Genomic DNA, 20,776 nt, shown 5'->3' on the forward strand with positions numbered 1-20,776 from the left:
GAGCAAGCCTGTATCAACAGCAGGCTGAAGAGATCACCAGACTGAACCGGGGTGTCAGCAGCATAGCGAAGAAGAATCATAAACTCATTCGGCAAGTTCATTAGCTTGTATCAAGACTACGACAGTACCCTCCCCCGAGGATACCAGAAGATACCCGACCAAAAACTCAAGCAGAAATTGAAAGAAATACCCCCCCTACAGCAACGAAAATAGCGAAGACGACTATGACACGCACGATGAAGATAGAATACTCCCAGACCATAGCGAGTCTGAAAGTGACAAAGATATGGAAACCTAGGGTGAAAGCAAAGTACCTCCATCGTTACCATCGCTCTCACCAACACCACCAATGGCAACACCAGCATCATCAACACAGCCAGCAATATTACCACAACTGAAAGTGAGAACCCTTACTCCCCCGCCAGTGCAAGTCCGGCTGGACCAAACTCCCCCAACGAGCATCTCAGAACAAACTCACATTCCCCGCCTCTTCCCAGAGTTACAGTATTCATTACCCAACAGCGAAACCGGTTATACCGATGATTTAAACGGTTCATATAACTCATGATCATGAACTCGAACACCCTAGTTCCTGAGCTCTAACACCCAAATTCTCGAGCTCGAACACTTTATTTAAGAAGATGTATAGCTATTTTTGGGACTGTTATCATGTTGAGTATGCCAAGACATGAAACCCCAGTTTAAGCAGTGAAACCGGTTCAAACTGTCAAGATAGGCAGTTGGTACAGTTGGTACAGCTTGGGCTACTTGGTTTGGTGGTCGGTGCAGTTTTCTCTTATATTGCAACCGGTTCCAACCATTGGAAACCTTGACTCCCTGTGCCGCTTGCCCACCGGGTGAAATACCTAAATCTTCTTTATTCGTTGAGTGAAGTAGTTAGTATATGATCACACGTCGTCGCTTGCCTCCAGTTGTGGCATGAGGGCCGCCTTCGCGTAAGATGTATTTTGGCATTCTATCGCCGGATGGATCAGATTTTGGGCCTCTAACGAACTGAACTGAAGCAATCACCATATATCATGTCTTTGGAAAGATGATGACAATGTTAATTCAAAGTTCAACGTCTATCAATCGCTGGAGTTCACTAATGTTGAGACAGAACCATCAGAATATGTACAGCCGCATTTGAAAAGACTTGGCACCCTCCCTTATTGCGCCCGCGCGACCCCGTTAGCTTGTGAAAAACTATGGCGCCCCTGCACACCCGGGTCAATGATAGAAGCAACCGCAATAGAGATATAGCAGCTCTCACTGACTATGGCCTCGGATACAAGAGGATTGCGAAGCAGATCGGCATAAATCCTTCCACAGTAAGAAATGTTGTTAAGATATACAAAAAGCGGGGTCATGTTCTTGATGCGCCCAGAACCGGTAGACCTTCAAAAATTACAAAAGAAGTTCGGAGCCTAGTCAATTCAATTACCCTTGATAATCCTCGACCATCTCTCAACCAACTGACTAGATTGGTCCGACCTGATCTGGACGTTGGCCGCTCAACAGTTAATAAAGTTATCAAAGAGCTGGGTTTTAAGTTAATTGTTCCAAGAAAGAAACCCTGGTTCCGCAAAGACCAACAGAGAAAGAGATTAGAGTGGTGTAAGCTACGGAAAGCTTGGGCGAAAGCAAAATGGAGAAAGGTCGTTTGGTTGGATGAAGCAACATTTGACTACATTGCATATCAGCCAGGTCGGAAAGTCAGAGTTAAGCCTGGTTAAGAATTATTGGGCCAGAATTTAGCTGCCAGCTTTAAATCAGGACGGATTTCAGTCGGCTGTTGGGCAGCATATACCCATGGGAAACGGTCCCCACTTGTTCGAATTCGACGATGTGGTCCAGATGAAAGAGTCACAAAAAAGGATAGACTAGGCTTGAATGGGAGTCAATATGCCAAAGAAATATGCGAGCCATACCTGATACCATTTCTACAATCACTAGATCAACCTATCGAAGAGATCAAAGTGGTAGAAGACAAAGGACCATATCATTTTGGGCCATTAAACATTACTCTCAACAATACCTACGGTATCAACAAAATGCATACCCCAGCAAACTCTCCGGACCTAAATCCTATTGAGAATGTCTGGCATATTTTCAAAGCTAAACTCCGGAAAAGATTTACAAACAAAGAGAGAAAACCTCATAGTGCAGACCAGCTATGAGGGGCGATGCAGGAGGAATGGGGAACAATGGATCAAGAGGCTATGGATAGATTGATAGATACTATGCCTGAACGCATTGCAACTATAATTTCTGTACAAGGCGGTCACTCAAAGTGGTAAAACTCTCTTATTCAACCTGTATCGACATGTATCATTCCCGTTTTCTCTATATATCTATTTCATTATATTACGGCCTTGAGACCCATATGCGAAAGGGTGCCAAGACTTTTCAAACGCGGCTGTACAGTACGATGCCAGTCGTGAGCGTCAGGCGCAACCAGATTTCCACAACCTTTTCACGGCGGGTTGGTATACAAGATATTATATGTCAAATTATTGTTATTTATCTACTATTTAACAACTATACAAAAATTCAGCTCTCCAAAGGATCAATTGTGGTTGCTGTGCTGGCACCCGTGATGGTTCGGGGGGCGTTGCGACGCCGCGCCTGACGCCCACGACTGGCATCTGTATATATATACATGTGTTCTCCAGCGGGGTAGCCAACAACGAACGCCTCCATTTCAAGAACCATCCAGTCCATGAGGGAGCATTCCTAGGAGACGACCGCCATGGAAATCGTTCCTGGACAAGTGCTGTTCGTCTATGGACTAGTGCCCATTTAGTTGCTGCTACCTACTGATGAACCGGTCACGCTACCCAATGCTGGCGGTCAACTAGGTCAATCTATATGCCGATATCAGTGGATGAGGAGAGACAGGTGAATGGGTCAGAGCACCACTTTCTTCTCACCTCGGGTGGACTGTACTCTTACTTGGCCCGTTAGGGCACGATATCTCTAGCTCCACCTTTACATACGTTCTACGCGCAAATCTCATTAAAAAAAAAGGTGACTACGATAAACAAAAACTATTCCGCCAAAAAGACCGTCACCGATCGAGCTCAATATCACCAACCCCCATTTCCCGTAACCTATCACTTTCGCAAGAGCCCCCTGTGAACGATCTCATGCCCTCCGCGGCAGCCTAGGTATCTCCATTACTCCCCTTACGGCTCACCCATAAACATACTTTCTCAACCCCTGATCTTACCGGTCCCCAAGCCCCCGCCTCTCCTGGCCAACTTTCTCTGCCTCCACCTTCTGCCTCGCTGTCTCCGCCCTTAGCTTCGGCTGAATCACCGCCCTCATTATGACCAATCCACCCCACGGGCCGACTCTCGCCCTCCGCCCCGCACTACCCCACGCGCTACCTCACCCTTTCCCCCCCGGTCTCTACCCTGTCTCACGATCCTCTCTCTCCGTTCGTCCCCCCCGTCTAGTGGCACCTCCTTCTGAACCACCTTGCCAACCTTTCCCCCCTCCATCTGAACGCGCTCCGCCTCCAGCCCGCCCCAAAAGAACAACGGCCCCGCTCCCCGCGTAGACCTGGACAGATCCTTTCCACCCACCGTCTCGGCCTCAACCCTCTCCTGCCCCGTCTCCGCCTCCGCCTTCTGCCGCTGTGTCACGGACCTAAGCCTCTCTTTCTCAAACCTCATCCGCTCCGCCTCCGGGTCTGCCTTCAGCCTGTCCCAGAAGAATATTGTCTGGGTCTCCCGCGCTGACCCGGAAAGATCTTTCTGCCCCACCCTCTCCTCCTCCACCTTCACTTGCTTGTTCTCCACCCTCCCAGCCTCTTTCAGTACATTCTGGGCCTTCTCCTCCTCAATCAACCTCCTCTCCTCCGCTCTCATCCGCTCCGCTTCTGCCTCCCGCCTCTCCATCTCCGCGCGAATCCTCATCCTCTCACTCTTCATCACCATCGCCTCCGCCTTCAACCTCTCCGTCTCCGCCACAGCCCGCTCAGCCTCTGTCCGCACCTTCTCCGCCTCCGCCTCCGCCTCCACCTTCATCCGCTCTGTTTCTGCCTTGAACCTCTCCTCCCCCGCATCAGTCCCCACCTTTATCCGCTCTGTTTCTGCCTTGAACCTCTCCGCATCCGCCTCCGCCTCCACTTGCAACCTTTTGTTCTCCGCATTCATCCGCTCCGTCTCTGCCTTAAGCCTCTCCGTCTCAGCATCGATCTTCATCTTCTGCATCCGCACCATCATCGCCTCCGCCTTGAGCCGCTCCGTCTCTGCGAGCCGCGAAGCGGCTTCGGCTGTCGCGACGAACTGTCGCTGTGCCGTCGGGCAGTGCACGTTCTGGCCCGAGGAGATGAGGCGATTTAGCGTCTCGGTATTCCTGTCGAGGACTGTGAGGATCTCGGAGCTGGTGGTGGGGGGTTAGTGCATGCAGTACGGGGAGATGACGGGGAGGGGGGGGGATACGTACGCGAGTGCCATTTTGATTATTGTGTGCGGATCGGAGGAGATGGAAGCCTGGAGGTTGGGATGGAAGGTTATCTACCTGGGTTGGCTGGATGCCTAAATTACGCGCCCGGGGTGGGGCGGTTGCAACGTTATTCGCGGTATTGTTGGTGAGTCAGACGCGGATGGGATGGGTATGCAGCTGTATTCACCTTTTCACGCTGTTATGGAAAGTGATGTTTACTCGCCCGCAGGAGATGCTGGTTATGTTTTTTGTTGACTAGGTACCGAGAGACCAAGCCCGGTTTGTATGCAGGCCGCAATACCTCCGAGACAAGTAGGTGACGGACCCACCAAACCCTGACCCTGAAACCCAAACCCGCAGTTCCTACCACAAAAGGTAATACTGTAGTAATTCGTCTGAGCGGACAATCAAATCGATATTGAACTTACCTGTTCTGGTCATTTGTCTTGAAAACGCCTCCTAATTTTCCCTCGTACACTCTGTAAAGGCAACTTCGACGTCTGTGTAACTGTCTTTTGGGAAGAATTACTGCGGTGGGTGAGAGTAGGTGGTGTTCTCCTTCGTGGATGGTAGTTGGTGGCGGAATAGGTGTTTTTTTCTTTTCTTTTTTTTCTCTGTAAAGTAAACCATCGGATTCAAAAAATGAGTGTTAAAATGTAAGATGTCAGTGTAGAAATCATACCAGGGTCGTGGTGGGTGAGGCTTGGTGTAAAACCGCGCCAGCACACGGTCCAGCGGTTGCGTGGCTGAAGAGGTCAAGCATACCGCCACAGTTGCTACTACTAGTTTACAGCCTTTTTTCGTATTTAAAGGACATTTTCTTTATTTAAAAGCAAGTTTAATAGAACACCACATATTACGCTTGAAAAGCTCCCGTGAGTCGGCTCATTCCCGACGCGCGCCAAAGTATCTTCGTTGTCTCAATTGCGGCTCGAGCACATAAATAAACCCATTTCTTCAATAACTGCTGCAGTTCTCGGGCCCCGTCTCTCCTCGGCGGCCTTCTACACCCCTGCCCACTTCTCAACCTCCTCAGCGACCACCTCCGGCTCTACATAAAGCTGGCTCTTTCGCCCCTCGGACCCCCAACCCCACTGCCTACTACCCTTGGCCTCATATAAAGCCTGCTATTCCGCCCCGCGGAGCCACCAACTCCAGCACTAAGCACCCCCGACTCCACATAAAGCGAACTCTTCCCCTTTCCGGAATTTTCAGCGTCCTGCCGACCATCCTCGGCTCCACATACATACTGTCCGGCTCAGCCATAATCCGCTCTGTCTCCGTCTTCAGCCTCTCTTTCTCCGTCACAGCACTCTCAGCTGCTTTCGCAGTCTTTTCCGCCTCCGTCTTCATTTTTATCCGCTCGATCTGTGCATTCTTCTGCTCCATCTCCCACTTCAGCCTCTCATTCTCCACATTTATCTTCATCCTCCCACTCCTCGCCATCATGGCCTTCACCTTCGACCTCTCCGTTTCAGCCACCGCCCTCTCAGCCTCCTCCGTTTCCGTCTCTACTTTTTTCCGCTCCGTCTTTGCCTCACTAGGAACCTCTTGTTTCCCACCTTCAACCTCTCTATCTCGGCGTCAATCTTCGTTTTCTCGCCCCGCACCATCAACGCATCTGCTTTTAGCAGCTCGGTCCAGCGAGCCTCGCCGTGGCTTCGGCCGTCACAACGAGCTGTCGCGGCACCAGCACGCAGCGCTCCGCCGATTGGTCCGATGGCATGAGGTGGTTTAGCGTGTCGGGGGTGTGGTTGAGTAATGCGAGGATGTCGGAGCTAGTGGGAGGTAGGTGCAGTGCGGGGCAATGGTGGGGAAGGGAGGGGGTGGGATACGTACGCGAATGGTGTCATTTGTGCTATTTTGGAGGAGCTGTGCGGTGTGAAGTTGCTCGAAGCTTGGAAGTTGGGGGTTGGGGGTTGGAAGTGTGGATTTTGCCTGGTTGGAGGCGTAATTATGCGTGAATGCAACGGTTATTGGCGCTTCGGCTTCGGAGTGTAGGGTGGGGGGCTGCTGACGAAGTGGACGCCTAAGTACAGCTCCTACCAAGAAGTGTTCGTGATTGATTAGTACGCAAGGTCCGAGTGCGCGCGCGCCGGTGTCAACGATTTCAAGGACGATCACGCTAATGGTCAATATCGACCACAATTGAGTATAGAAACATTAGAAAATATATAGAATTAAATACAATTTAGTATCTTGTATACCACCGTGTTGCTTCAATAACTGCTGCCACCCTGTCTGGCATAGACCTCCATAATCTCTCAAAAATCTCATGAGATATCGAGTCCCAAACTGAAGGCAGGACTTCAGCCAGCCTCTTCCTTACTTTATCAGGTCCTCCAGGGGTATTTTTTATCTAGGGGTTGTGAATTTGAAACCATTTTTTGAGCTCTACTCAGACATGTTCACTTGGATTCAAACCGGGTGAATAAGGTGGTGCACCTCCACTTCTATACTATTTTCCTCGAACCATTCAGTGACAATTTTTGCTTTGTGAATAGGTGCATTATCTTGCATAAATCTGGCATCTCCAATGGTATTGTTGACACAGATTAGAACAGGTAGTAGGAGATGTTGTAGCATCTGTCGGTTGACTTCTTTGTTGATAGATTTGACAATAAAGGGTGTAAATGTTCCCTTATTTCGTCCTCAAAAACAACCCCAGGCAATTAAAGACACATCTCTCTCAGGCCTCTTAGGGGCTACACACTCCTTTAACTGTTTGTCAGGGAGGATTCTAAAAGCCAGGATTGACGGGGGTCTTTAGATTTTTCCAAACTACACTCACCGCTACAAACTACCCCTTCAAAGTCTTCGGCTGTCTAACCCCTTCTCTCCTCCGTCCAGTGTAGTCTCTCAGCTGCATCTATCTCAGATGAAGCCGATCTTTTCTTTGCCCTCCATTTTTTTATCCCCTCCTGTTTTAGAATTCTATCCACCGTATACAAGCAGACCTCGGATGCATTGGTGTCATGTAATTCTCATCTAGTCTGAGTACGCGAGGCTAGTGCTGTCTGCAGCAACTGTCTTTTGGCAAGTCTATTCAATTTTTCTGGATGGCATAGTCAAGGTAGATTCCATACGCTGGCTCGTACAATTGTTCTCTCAAGAAAACTCTTGATTGTTGACCATGGTCTGCTCATAATGTTGGCAACTTGAGAAATGCTCTGTATCGTATAATAAAGAGCAATGATCATTCCCTTCTCATAACGACCTCCTTGTTTTTAGTTGTTCTAAGCTGTTTACTGGGGGCAGCCCTTTCCTGGGACTGACATCGGCGGGATTAAATAAGGGGAGATCTCGATCGGGCATGGCTGCGGCGTTGGAGGTACTGGGCTAGTACGGCTACCGCACCACTTGTTGAGGAGCATCAATTTATGGGGCAATCAGGCGCGCGCATGCATACTGATAGACATCACGAGCACTTCTTGGTAGGAGCTGTATCGACACCTGAGTCCAAATATCTCTCACGCTCAATCTAGTGTTGGAGCGTCGCTTTCTGTAAGTGATATGTTATTCAATATTCATATCTAAATTCCAGTAGCGGTTCAATTTGCACAAGAAGAAAAAAAAGTAGGAGCACTATTCCGGCGAAAACGGCCGCCGGAACACAACACCTCCTGTTGCTCTAGAACAAGCACTCGAGAGTCTGTTCATTCCCTCCGCCGACCAATCTATCTCAATTATGTCTATTACGGCTCGAGTTCATAAATTCAGGCAGTTATTCAACATCTCACTCTTCCGGTTCTCGAGTTTCCGTCTCTCCTCGATGATCTGCGGCGCCTGCATATCACTTAAAATTATAAGGTGAACATATCATCGACAGATTAAGGGAATAGTTCAAGTGCCGATTGCTGAAAGCAGACAGGGCAATCCCCACAAGAAAGCAAAACCAAAGAGCTGAAACATTTAATTATAGCACCGAGTACGAGCCCCTAAATTGCCGAGTGGGTAGGCTTACAGGTTGCCATATTGTCCTGATGAGGAAATTTCCAAGGATTGACAAGGTTGCAGGTTCAAATCCTGCCGGGGTGAGGACTTAGGAGATATTAATCAAGGTTTCCTTTCCTGTCTTGGCATGTGGGTGGATTTCTGTTCGTGGAGAGAGTCTTCTCAGCACCCGGCGCCCAAATGGGACATGCGGAGAAAAATGCGGAGGAGTGTGGCTAAGATATTAGTGCTGGCATTGAGCCAGTTGGGGTATTCCGCATCCTGCTGAAGAAGCAACTAGTAGGGATAAAGGGTGAAGTCCTGTACTTGTACTGAAGATTGTAGTACACCGCTATAGACTACGGTCTGCATCCGAGTATGAATCAAACAAAAAAAAAAAAAAAAAACCGAGTACGACTATCCTACCAGTATTTGTGGGAGGAACTGAGGATTCGAGTTTAAGGGTCAGGGTTTCATGTGTCACTAAGCACTAAATTAGAATCTATTCGGTGCAGTAAGGTAAGGTCGTACTATTTTCCGCTTTTCTGGTAATTTACCGGAAATATGAGATGTAGGGGTTGGTCTTTTGCTGTTGAGTGGTAATTTAACTGAAATATCAGAGGACAAAGGGGTAAACAAAGTTCAGCTTGCTCTTTTAGGAGTTAGCGAATTTTTTTCTCAAGGTGTCCGGCTAGCCTTTGGGGGGTCACCCAGGGGAAGAGTGAAATACCCATTCGCTACCATTACCCTATGTAAAATCCTAATTCAAATCATACCTAATATCTTCCCCCATGGCCTAGATGGTACAGCTTCTATTGTACATGCAGGATGGTGCAGGTTTGGCCCCCGGTTATTCCAGCAATATATTTTTTTAAATACAGCAGTTATATTTGTCATGATATTAGGATGATACATCTTCTTGATCGGCTAGCCCATGCACTTCGATCTGCTATTGTTTGCTAATTCCATCCCCAAGTTCGGGTACCATAGGTCAATGGTAATTTACAATTTCGAAATTGTAACTTAGGGTAAGGGTTGCGGTCACAAACCGTCACCCACACACCCGCAGATCCTACCATGATGTACTTCACAAAAGCTTACTTTGTGTACTGAGAAATAAGAAAGTAAATTTACTATATAGACACCACATCTTAAGCTTGAAAATAGCCCGTGAATCTTCCCATTCGCTCCGCGCCGCCTAAGTAGATCCATTATCTCTCCGACAGCTCATCCATAAAGTGTTTTTCTCAACATCCCATTCTTCCGGTTCTTGGGCCCGGCCTTCCCGTGGTGAAAATTCTGCGTTCCTGTCTTCTCCCGTCCCATCACTACCCACTTCCGCGGGCTGTCTGTCCCCACTGTCTCCTCTCCGGCGTTCAGGTATCTCATAAGTATCTCCCGTTCCTCCCTGGGGGATCGCTCCTGGGTCGCTGCCTTCGTCTGTTCAGTCTTCGCATTAGTCTTCAGCTTTTTGGCCTTCGCTTGTATCGCCTCTGTCTTCGGCTTCTGTGTCTCCAAGAGCGTCGCAGCCTCCTTTCTGGCATTCTCGGACTCTGCCTCCTTCTTATCTCTTTCGGCCTTCAACATTTCCGCTTCTCCCTCTAACCTCCTAAGCCCCGGCTCCGCGTGGGGCGTCACTTTCTCGCTCTGCACCATGATTGCCTCCGCCTTCAACCTCTCAGCCTGCGCCGCCGCCCTAGCACCCTCTCTCCTAACCTTCTCCGCCTCCGCCCCTGCCTGCAAGGTCAACCACTCGATCTTCGCCTTCATCCGCTCTGTCTCCGCATCAATCCTCATCTTCTCGTTCTGCACTAACACCGTCTCCGCTTTCAACCTCTCCGTCTCCGCCAACGCCCTGGCAACCTCTCTCGCTACCTTCTCTCCCTCCGCTTGTCCCTCCACCCTCAAGCACTTAGTCTTCGCCTTCATCCGCTCGGTCCCCGTGTCAATCCTCTGCTTCTCAATTAACCCCTCAGCCTTCAACCTCGCGGTTTCAGCCACCGCCCTCTCAGCCTCTTTCCGAGCCCTCTCTGCCTCTGTCTGAACCTTCATCAGCGCCTTCTCCGCTTCGCACCTCATACGCTCCGTCTCCGCACCCATCTGCTCCGTTTGTGCCTTCAGCCTTGCTGTCTCCGCATTGGTGTTCATCTTCTTCATCATCCCCTCAACCTTCAACCTCTCCTTCGCAGCCACAGCCCTCTCAATCTCCTTCTCGGCCCTCTTTGCGTGACCCTCCGCCTCTGCCTTCAACCGCCCCGTTTCGGCCTTCAACCGCTCCGTCTCAGTCTCTGCCTTCATCTTCAAGCTCTGGGTCTCCGCCTTGACCCTCTCAGTCCCCGCCTCGGTGTTCATCTTCTCAATCATGGCCACAGCTTTTAGACGGGCCATCTCTGTACCAATCCTCATCCTCTGACTACCCACGACCGCCGCCTCCGCTTTTAGCCTCTCTGTCTCGGCTACTGCCCTCGCAGCCTCTTTCCCAACCTTCTCCATCTCCATTTCCGCCTCCACCTTCACCCGCTCCGTTTCAGCCTTTACCCTCTCCGTCGCAGTCTCCGCCTTCATCCTCAACCTCTCTGTCTCCGCCCTCACCCGCCCCGTCTCCGCATTGATCTTCATCTCCTCAGTCATCGCCTCCGCCTTCAACCTCTCCGTCTCCGCCACGAGCCTCTCAGCCTCTTTCCCCACCTTCCCCATCGACGCCTCCGCCTCCATCTTCATCCGCTCTGTCTTGGCCCTGAACTTCTCCGTTTTTGCCGCTGCCTTCGCGGTAACCCGCGCGGTCTCAGCGGTCATCAGCTCCGTTTGCGCGACCTTCGCTGTGGCTTCGGCTGTCGCGGCGAGCTGGCGCAGGGCTAGTGTGCTTTGCTCGGCCGATGGTTGGCCGGAGGAGAGGAGGTGGGTGAGCGTGTTGGTGGTCTGGCTGAGGAGGGCGAGCATCTCGGTGCTGGTTGGGGGTGGGGGTGAGTGCGGTGGAGGGCGATGGTGGGGAGGGGGTAGCTGGAGGTGAGTGCCATTTTTGGTTAGGGTTATTGAAGAGGAGATGTGCGGTGTGCTGGTTGGAGATTGAAGATTGAAGCTTGGAGCTTGGAGGGGATAGCTGTGCTGGTGCTTGGGTGGTTGGTTGGCTGGTTGGTTGGTTTGGAGGCCTAAATTAGGCGGTGGTGGCGTGGGAGTGGCGTTTTGTGGTTAGCGAGGCAGCCGCGGAGAAAGGGGGGGGGTGGATGACTAAGGCAGTTCACAAGAACATGTACCTGCATGTTTCTATACAAACACCAGGTTATCTTATCTTACTTATCCAATGGTGCGTCGAGTCATGCTGACTCTTTCTAAAAGAGTGGCTGGTGCTCTGATATCGCTATCCATTATTGGGTCCGAATCACGCTCTGGCCACCCACCCCCTTTCTCACCATCGTTTCTCCCGTGGCCCGTACAGCGACAGGTAATAAGTCATCAGACGGGACGCCACCAAAAACACGTTTGCAGCCAAAATTGTGGCTAGGTGGTCCGATGACTTATTACCCACCGCTGTACATATACATAGCACCCCCGAAAAAGGATCAGCCTTAATTTGACGGCCCACATATGGGGATACAGCTTCAACCCGAAAGATTGGTTATGCCAGAATTTACTCATATGGGAAGCTAACCTTTGATGTAGATTGACACTAGTCAGCCTGTTCTTTCGGGGGTAATAGATGGACGGAGATGGCCAATGTTTGAGTCTTGGAGGTGCATGTCGGGGACAGTCTGTGGGCGGTGGCCGTAGTTGTAATCGTTAAGATCACTGTCAACAGACTGACCCCTTGCTACACTCGTCTACGTAGTACATACGTATTGGATTCCTGCTATGCAGATCCCAGTTCAGTGCAGAATATTAGAGAATAACGACTAGTTATTTGTAATCATGGTACTTGCTCATCTCAAATCAAACCGGAAGGTTTACACGAAGGAAAAAAAACAGAAAAGTGACTCTACTACGGTGGGAAATGTATCTTGATATTGCATCCGTAAATGCATCCCATCTTTTTTAACGGTTACTCGCATGCGTCTAAATAATGTATCTGTATAATGCATCAACTAATGCATCACCAGTCCCACTTTACGATTTTACTGATTACTTTATCAATTCAGTGTTCAGTCAATTTGTCAGGCAATTCAGCGGTTTATTGGTCAGTCAATTCAGTCAATCCGGTGGTTTATTGGTCAGTTAAATTGTCAGTATATGGATTGGTAAATGTGTTCTGAATTTCAATGGGATAAAAGTGAAATACAATGCCGGAATCGAACTTGAACTACTGTACGTAACTAGCCCACGACTTACCACATACACCATCCGTTGCTATCCGTTGATATATCGATGGAATAAATCGCCAATATATCAGTAACAGAGTGGAGGCTCATACACCTAAGCGATGAATGGAATTTTACTCAGTCCAAAATTGGGAGAGATCTCAAATACCCCGGGCAGCAGACCCCAATACTAGCCTATATGACGACTTTCCCTACTGGGACTGATTTAGTAACCAGTAACGAATTTCCGAGAATATTCCTATCACATTTCTAGAAGACATCTCTACAACTTGACTGATGTTTTTCAATTTAGAATGCATTTACTGACGAATTTTGTCTAGAGATGCGTCCGAAAAGCCGTCTGGAAAATTGCATTTAAAGTCGTTAGTAGTTAAAATCAGTAGACTAATAGGAATAGTCATTGCTTAATGTGGTGATTGGATGGGTAGATGCGTAAATGTATTAGTCAAACTATTGGTAAATGTGTTGGTAAATGTGTTCTATTGAGTAAACACGTCTGTCTACCCTCAACGATTTTCCGAACCACTTTCCACACCACTTTCCCCAGGGATCTCTGGACAAAACTCGTCAGGTAATGTGTTCTGGGTGGAAAACCATCAGTAAATTAATCCATAATGCATCGCGCCTACGAGTTTACACAAGACACGACAGGTTATGCATCAATTGATGTATAAACCGCCGTAGTAGAGAGCGGAATCAGTGCGAACACAATCCCCGAACACACCCGACCAACTACAACGCGCCCCTATAACTATATGAACATAGTGTACGTGTTTGTGTGTGATACTAGTAGGGTAGAGGTACATAGCACGAACTGTGGCTACATAGTTACTGTGGCCTGTGGGTACTGGGGGATTGGTAACGAGAGACCGTGGCCGATGGCAACTACAACAGTATATATATCAGAAAGTGGAGGAAGACTTCAAGTTAGGATCTCCATCGTTATGTAGCTCCAATGAGACTTACGCCTATCATTCTGCTTTGCTCCACTATCTCTCGAAAAACACCCGCAGTGGAAACAGAATAGTCATCGAACTCACCTCCGCGCCCGCGACTAATTCTCTCCATATTCTCTGCTACGGCTCATCCATCAACCCATTTTCGCAACATCTCACCCTTCCGGTTTCTTAGTTTCAGCCTCTCCTCAGCGACCTGCTCCACCTCCTTCTTCTTCCACTCGTCTTCGGCCTCTATCCTCGCCTCATCATCCTCGGCCTCCGGCCTACCCCCCCGCCCAACCTCCTTGCCGACCACCCCCGGCTGCGCATGCATACTCCCCATCTCCGCCATCACCCCTCCGTCTCCGCATTCAGCATATCACCCTCCGCACCAATGCGCATCCTCCTCTCGTCACGCCTTGCCATTAGCTCCGCATGGAGCTCATCCACCTCTTCCACCCCACGAGCATCCTCCTCCTCCTCCCTGTTTTTCCCTGCCTCCGCCTCTGTCCACAGCACCGACCCCCGCGCCACAGCCGCTTGAACCTTCATCCGTTCCGTCTCCGCGACAATCTGCGCCGTCCCGGCCTTGAGGCGCTCGATCTCCGCGTCGGTTTTGAGCTGCTCGTTGCGCGAGATAAGAGCTTCCGCTTTTAGCCGCTCCGTATCGAGAGCGTTTTGTTAACGAAGTGCGGCGATGTATATTTTTACGTTGTAGCAAATGCGTGGTGGGGAATTGAGTTACTTGTAGGGGAGTTCGTCAAAGGAGTATCGAAGGTTATCGGCGGTGTGTGGCGGAGCCATTAACTGGTGACGGGTTCATGAGGTCCCTTCAGTGCCGCCCCCGCGAGGGGAAGGGGTGGGCAATCGAGATGAGAGGAGCGAAGGGCAAAGTTAATCCGTGTAAAAGCAACTAGCGCTCGCGAGGTCGGCCACTGATACTGAATCGTGTACTCATTTATCGAATGCAACAGTTTAATTGACACAAAAAAAGAAGACTATTCCGCCCAAAAACATCCCCGAACACACACCAGCATGGTCAAATTACTATAAATCTCTCATTACTATATGGGCTGTGCGTATTTGTGTGTGGCTACATGTAGTGATGTAGAGGTGGCAGGAACGGTGGCTAGTTGGTAAGGCTTGAGCATCGGCGAGGAGGGCACGCAAGGAGCGGTAGTGGGAATTCGGTGATAAGTACGAGTGTATAAGGAAGCGGAGGAGGGCTTCTAATCAGGGTCTTCTATCAGGATCTGCGTCTACTATACTGCGTACTTCACTATCGCTCGTGCAGATGGCAACGCCGTCTAATTTCCCTCCGCAACCACCCAAGTAGACTAAGGTACGTCGATAGATGATAACTTCAATTGATCCTAGCTCTAAGAGGAGCACTGAGGAGCTCTCGCTGTTAGCCTCCTTCTATGATGACATTAACCTGGTGGGCTGTCAAGACTACACTCTGTCCCCGCCTATTACAAGGCACCTTACTTGAGAAACTGTCCTGACTTTTCAGCCTCATCATAGTCACATGACTTGCTCTGTACATACTATTCTCCTATTCCCACTACACAACTACCACTCACTCAGTTCATACCTCCTCTCCGCCTCCGCCTCAATTTCTGCCTCCATCTCCGCCTCTCTCCTCTCTGCCTCCCACTCCCTCGCCTCCTTCTGTGCCTTCATCATATCCCTCTGCGCATACAGCTTCTCCGTCTCCGCCTGCACCCTCCTCAGGTCCCTCGCAGCCCGCTTCACCGCCGCCTCCTCCTGCGTCTTCACAACCTCCGTCTCGGCCTTCAGCCTCTCCGTCTCAGCATGGAGCCGAGCGGTCTCTGCATCGATCTTGAGCGTTTCGCTACGCACCATCATCGCCTCCGCTTTGATCTTCTCGGTCTCGGCGAGACGCGCTGCGGCGTCGGTTGTTGTGGCGAGCTGGGTTAGGGCGGATTTGAGCTCGGAGGAGGAGAGGAGGGCGTGTTGGCTGGGTGAGGTTACGTGGTTCAGGGCGTGGGTGGCGAGGGCGAGGAGGTCGGCGGTGGTGCAGCTGGGAGTGTTAGTGACGCTAGTTGTGGGGGGGGGGGGGTGCGTACGGGAGTGTCATGGTTGCGTGGGGGGTTTTAGACGAGCTGTGCGGGCGCAATGGTGGAACTTGAGGCTCAGAGGTTGAAAGTGCGGTTGTCGCGCAAGCTTATGCATATGCTTGGTTGGAGGCCTGATTATGCGAGGTTGCGACACGTATTAGCGCTTCGGCAGCGGAGAGGGTGGGGGGGGGGAGGCTGACTAAGTGTACAACACGAGTATGTACGATATCAGAAATGGCTGCAAACCTGATACCTCATTAATATAGTATTGTGAGAGTGCGTCGCTTTATCGCAGGATTTGAAAGAAGTGTACGGTAGTGTTACGGCAGCAGTACAGCATTGCCGGAGAGTGAGGTAGTCGTTTCAGCCGTGTTTCTGTCACTATATATACTACAGTAATTTCTCTCAGCGGGGACTCGCAGTGGCGTTGAAAATACTTGTTCTGGTGATTTGTCTTGAAAATGCTCCCCAAATCTTCGCTCATATGCGGTGTAAAGATAACTTGGACGTCTGTGTAACCGTCCGGTGAGAAGAATTACTGCGGTACCTGCCTGCTAGTACCTCTCACACCCCATCTGTGGATGTTTCTACTTTTGTATGTGGTATACTATTTAATATTCATTCCTCAACCCAAAAGCTAGTGTAATTTGCACGAACCAAAAAAATGAAAAAAAAGAAAACCATCCGCCAAGAGTCACTCCCGAAACACAACACGACCACCAACCCCCAACCCCTCCTAATACTCTCGACAGAGTACCAGTGAACCATCCCCCCTCCGCGCCCACCGATGTACTGTTACAGGAACTACGGAACACTGTTCTAGAGGCTTATGACAGTGAGGAATACGAGTGACGGGTTGTGATGCGAAGGGCGGTCGGGTAACGGAAGGACGAGCATAGAAAGGTATCGGGTAGTGTGGGGGCACGCGGTGTTACCACACTAGTACTATACTATTATGACGGCACGCTTACTATTGTGTGTCTCACCCGAAATAGAATAGGAAGCGGGGCTTATGGCTGTAGGCTGTTCTACTTAGGGAAGTAGGTCTAGGATAATAGTATGGAACAGCCCGATGACTGGCAATTGCAAGGTTCATGGTTACGTGTCGGAATTAGAAGGGAGGACGGAACTTTGCGGGGGCGCTTTTCTATCTGGATTATCTTCGGGAGCATTATCTTATTTTATTATCGTTGTATCAGTTAGTACTAGAAAGCGGGCCTTGGCATAGGTTCCAACATGTATAAATAGGGCTGGATTCCGCGAAGACTTGAGGGTATCATCAAACCACCAAGTCAAGGGAATCCGGTTTACAATATCATCAGTTTAAACGCTACAGAATTATCGCTTAGCACTGGCTATTTCCCCAAACATGTACCTTCCTCTTCTGCTGACTCCCCACTCTCCGCTTCTCCTGCTCGCCCTTGTCCGCCGCCGGCTTCCTCTGCTCCGTCTCCGCCTTCATCCTCCCGTGAAACACCACCTCCGACATCGTCTCATCATCACCTGATTTCGGCCTTTCCCCCTCCTGCGATTGCACCGGCTTCTCGGTCTCCTTGCTGGCCTTTCGCGCCTCCACCTTCACCCGCTCCACCTCCGCATCAATCCTCATCTTTTCAATCATGGCCTCCGCCTTCACCCTCTCCGTCTCCGCATTCAGTCTCTCCGTCTCCGCATCGATCCTTATCTTCTCAATCATCGCCTCTGTCTTCACCCTCTCGGTCTCCAACGCCGCTCTCCGAGCCTCCCTCTCAGCCTCCTTCTCAGCCTTCTCCGTCTCCGCCTTCACCCTCCCCGTCTCCGCATCGATCATCATCTTCTCAATCATTGCCTCCACCTTCACCCTCTCCGTCTCCGCCTTCACCCTCTCAACCTCCCTACCAGCCTTCTCCGCCTCCGCTTTAAGTATCTCCATCTCCGCATTGATCTTGAGCGTCTCGCTCCGCACCATCATCGCCTCCGCCTTCAGCTTCTCCGTCTCTGCCACCCTCGCCGCGGCTTCGGCTGTTATGATGAGCCCCTGCAGGGCGAGACGGCAGTGCTCCGCGGGTACATACGCGTGTGTGTCGGGGGAGGAGACGCGCCCGAGCGTTTGGGCGGTGTGGTTGAGGACGGCGAGGATCTCGGAGCTGGTTTGGGTGGTGGGTTAGTGGAGGCGATGAGGGGGAAGGGAGAGGGGCGTACGCGAGTGTCATTTTTGGTGTTTCGGGAGTGCTGTACAGTGTGGAGGAGCTTCGGCCTTGGAGGGGCAGAGGGCAGAGGTTGGAAGTGTAGGTTGTCGCTTAGTTTGTTGGTTGAACAGTTGGACGCCTAAATTACGCGCCCGTGGTGGGGGTTGCAACGTTTTCGTCTCTGGTTGGCGGACGGGATATGTATCAAACTCGAATCGCTTAATTCACGTTTTCGCGCTGTCCGGCTTGATCTTTGCTCGATAGGTTATGCTCGGTAGTTAAGATCATGTAGGGGATAATGGGTTTTTTTGGTTGGCTGCGGGGGCAGAGCTTAGTTTTATGCAGGTCTCACACACTGCGAGTATGGTTGACCCGGCCGGTTCAACCAGCCAACTACTGGGCGTGTTTTGTCATAATCTTTCCTACACTGACAATTTATTTAATATTCATTTTTTGAATCATTTTAATTTGCACAAAAGGTAAAATAAAAAATAAAAAAAAAGTAAGAAACTCTTTACAGACATAAGCCTACTAACTCTCTCATATTACTATTACTCTTGAAAAAGTATGTCTATGTGGACCAAGTTATTGCCTCGGAGCCCGCCCAAGTATCTCTATTACCACCGTCACCGCTCATCCATGCATCAATTTTCTCAAGCCCTCATTGTTCCGGTGCTTAAGCTTCCGTATCTCGGCCCTCTCCCTCGCCGCATTCTTTCGCTTCAGCTTCTCAACCTCCGCATCAATCCTAATCTTCTGAAGCCTCTCCGCCTCAGCCTCGAACTCCAGCCTCTCCGTCTCCGCCGCCCTCTCAGCCTCTTTCGCTGACTTCTCCGCTTCCGCTATCATCCCCTCCGTCTCTGCGTCCAGCTTCTCCGTTCCCCCTCGGCAGATATTCTCTGTGTCTCCCCCGCCGCCCACCCATTTTCCGTCATCCGCTCCATCTCCGCCTTTAGTCTCTCCAGCTCCGACTAAATATACATCTTCGCACTCCTCACCATCATCAGCCACTCCGCTTGCGCCACCGCTTTGTCAGCTTCGTTCGGCACCCTCCCCTCCGCCTCCACCTTCATCCGCTCGGTCCCGGCCTTTAATCTTTCTGTCTCCGCCTCCGTCTCCGCGTGCACCTTCAACCTGTCGGTCCCCACCTTCACCCGCTCGGTCTCCGCCTGGACCCTCTCCCTCTCTGCATCAATCTTCATCCTCTCACTCCGCACCACCATCGCCTCCGCCTTCAGCCGCTCCGTCTCAGCGAGTTTCGCCGCGGCATCCGCCGTCGACGCGAGCTGCTGCAGCGCTAGCCTGCTGTGTTCCGCTGGCAGGTCGGTCGTGATGAGGTGGGTTAGGGCTTGGGTTGTGTGGGTGAGTAGCGTCAGAATCTCGGAGCTGGTGCGGGGGTTAGCGTAGGGCGGTGATGGGAGGGGGAGTTACGTACGCGAGTGTCATTTTTGATATTCTACGTGGAGAAGATATACGGAAGGGCTCTCGTACGTGGGAGTGGTGGTGCGCGGAAGTGTAGGTTGTGAGGAAAGGTTATCTACCTGCGATTGGCCGTGGGATGCCTAAATTATGCGCCCGGGGGTGGGGGTGGGAGTTGGGGCGTTTTCAGCTGTACGAGTGGCGCCTCTGCCATGGGTGGGCATCCGGGGTGTCCCTATGTGCACGTTTATAGCCTGGGATCTTCACCCGTTGGCTTATGTATGCTCGAGTAAGATGAAAGATATGGTGGTTTCCTTTTCTCTCTTGGTAACTAGTCATGGAGATAAATCCAGGTTTTTCTGCAGGTAACACACACTACAGGTTAGGTAGGAGGTAGCTTAACCGTATCAGCCACGGAACCGCTTAATGTACCGTGTTTGGGCACGATTGCATAATACACCCGTGACAAAGGCTGGGGATTGAGGAACGGAATCCTATACCGGGGCGTTGTCCAATAGATCCCTCAGCTAGGAATGCCACATCTGCGCTTATCCGACAAACAGTGGTTGCCGGCGTTCAAACCTAGTTGGTCCAGCCAGTGTTTGCAACGGTTCTTCAGTTTATCAGTTCAAACTTGTTTTCTAGAACCTTTGAAGAAAACAGTTCAGTTTAGTTATGACTATTCACTATTTGCTTCAGTTCAGTTTGTGGCTTGGGATAAACCGGTTTTCCATGCAGGTGGAACTCCTCATACAAAGTATGAACACCTTATCAAGACCAACCCTAACCCAGAAGATTTTTAATTTAGACTTCCTCCCAGACTAGTGCAAAGACATCAGAACCGTTCTGTAATATAAACCGGTTTTTATTCGGTCGGTTCAGTTGTCGACCATTTTATTCAGTTCAGTTCGGTTCTGCTGAAGCTAACCGTTGGAAACACTGCCGGCCTTAGGTGCTCAAGAACATATGTGCATTTGAATGCATGCGTGATATATTATAAAATCCTACGAAACACACTACCAGTGTACTTTATTGTTTTGCTGGGATGAACTAGTGATTTAACATCCAATAGGTTGCTCGCTAGAATATATGCAATTTCGAGATTGACCCCACAACATTGACATTACCGGCACTACAGCTGGCGCTGCACCGTAACTATTAGGGTTGTCGGACAGAATAGTGTGTTCGTGATGGGGGCGCCAAAGCGACCCCGATCATAGGTAGCATGTCCCATTCACGAAGGTTCTTGAACGGGGAGCGTTCGTAACATATGCGCTAAGCCTGAGCCACAACAACGTTTGAATGGCTTTTACACTGAGAGCTTATTTAAACCCATCTCTCAAGTCCTACAGCAGGTTCAATTTGCACGAAAAAAGACAAAAAAAAAAACTATTATGCCAAAAGCTTACCCCACAATACCACCATCTCAAACCCCCCCATTTACTCTCTAAAAAATCCTAGTCAACAGT

General features: G+C 50.3%; 6 protein-coding genes across 6 annotated transcripts; all 6 read right to left on the bottom strand.

Moving 5' to 3' along the window:
* Positions 1-2,831: 2,831 nt before the first annotated feature.
* Positions 2,832-4,466, bottom strand: LAJ45_10306 (uncharacterized protein; the record flags this gene model as incomplete). Its single annotated transcript, XM_046119833.1, has 5 exons — positions 2,832-2,867; positions 2,934-2,943; positions 3,233-3,312; positions 3,393-4,392; positions 4,456-4,466. 5 exons carry the CDS (start codon positions 4,464-4,466, stop codon positions 2,832-2,834), a joined length of 1,137 nt encoding a protein of 378 aa, XP_045966970.1.
* Positions 4,467-9,615: 5,149 nt separating this feature from the next.
* LAJ45_10307 (uncharacterized protein) lies at positions 9,616-11,328 on the bottom strand (the record flags this gene model as incomplete). Its single annotated transcript, XM_046119834.1, has 1 exon — positions 9,616-11,328. One exon carries the CDS (start codon positions 11,326-11,328, stop codon positions 9,616-9,618), a length of 1,713 nt encoding a protein of 570 aa, XP_045966971.1.
* Positions 11,329-13,521: 2,193 nt separating this feature from the next.
* LAJ45_10308 (uncharacterized protein) lies at positions 13,522-13,982 on the bottom strand (the record flags this gene model as incomplete). The annotated part of the gene is made up of 3 exons (XM_046119835.1): positions 13,522-13,586; positions 13,668-13,694; positions 13,817-13,982. The coding sequence occupies 3 exons, from the start codon at positions 13,980-13,982 to the stop codon at positions 13,522-13,524; spliced, it is 258 nt and encodes an 85-aa protein (XP_045966972.1).
* An 8-nt stretch (positions 13,983-13,990) lies between these two features.
* On the bottom strand, positions 13,991-15,740 carry LAJ45_10309 (uncharacterized protein; the record flags this gene model as incomplete). Its single annotated transcript, XM_046119836.1, has 5 exons — positions 13,991-14,289; positions 14,986-15,030; positions 15,128-15,177; positions 15,234-15,683; positions 15,730-15,740. 5 exons carry the CDS (start codon positions 15,738-15,740, stop codon positions 13,991-13,993), a joined length of 855 nt encoding a protein of 284 aa, XP_045966973.1.
* Positions 15,741-17,065: 1,325 nt separating this feature from the next.
* On the bottom strand, positions 17,066-17,912 carry LAJ45_10310 (uncharacterized protein; the record flags this gene model as incomplete). Its single annotated transcript, XM_046119837.1, has 2 exons — positions 17,066-17,846; positions 17,902-17,912. 2 exons carry the CDS (start codon positions 17,910-17,912, stop codon positions 17,066-17,068), a joined length of 792 nt encoding a protein of 263 aa, XP_045966974.1.
* Positions 17,913-18,521: 609 nt separating this feature from the next.
* Positions 18,522-19,090, bottom strand: LAJ45_10311 (uncharacterized protein; the record flags this gene model as incomplete). The annotated part of the gene is made up of 2 exons (XM_046119838.1): positions 18,522-18,826; positions 18,880-19,090. 2 exons carry the CDS (start codon positions 19,088-19,090, stop codon positions 18,522-18,524), a joined length of 516 nt encoding a protein of 171 aa, XP_045966975.1.
* Positions 19,091-20,776: the final 1,686 nt, after the last annotated feature.

Source organism: Morchella importuna (assembly GCF_003444635.1).
Source record: "Morchella importuna strain M04M26 chromosome Unknown Morimp01GS044, whole genome shotgun sequence".
Classification (NCBI taxonomy): domain Eukaryota; kingdom Fungi; phylum Ascomycota; class Pezizomycetes; order Pezizales; family Morchellaceae; genus Morchella; species Morchella importuna.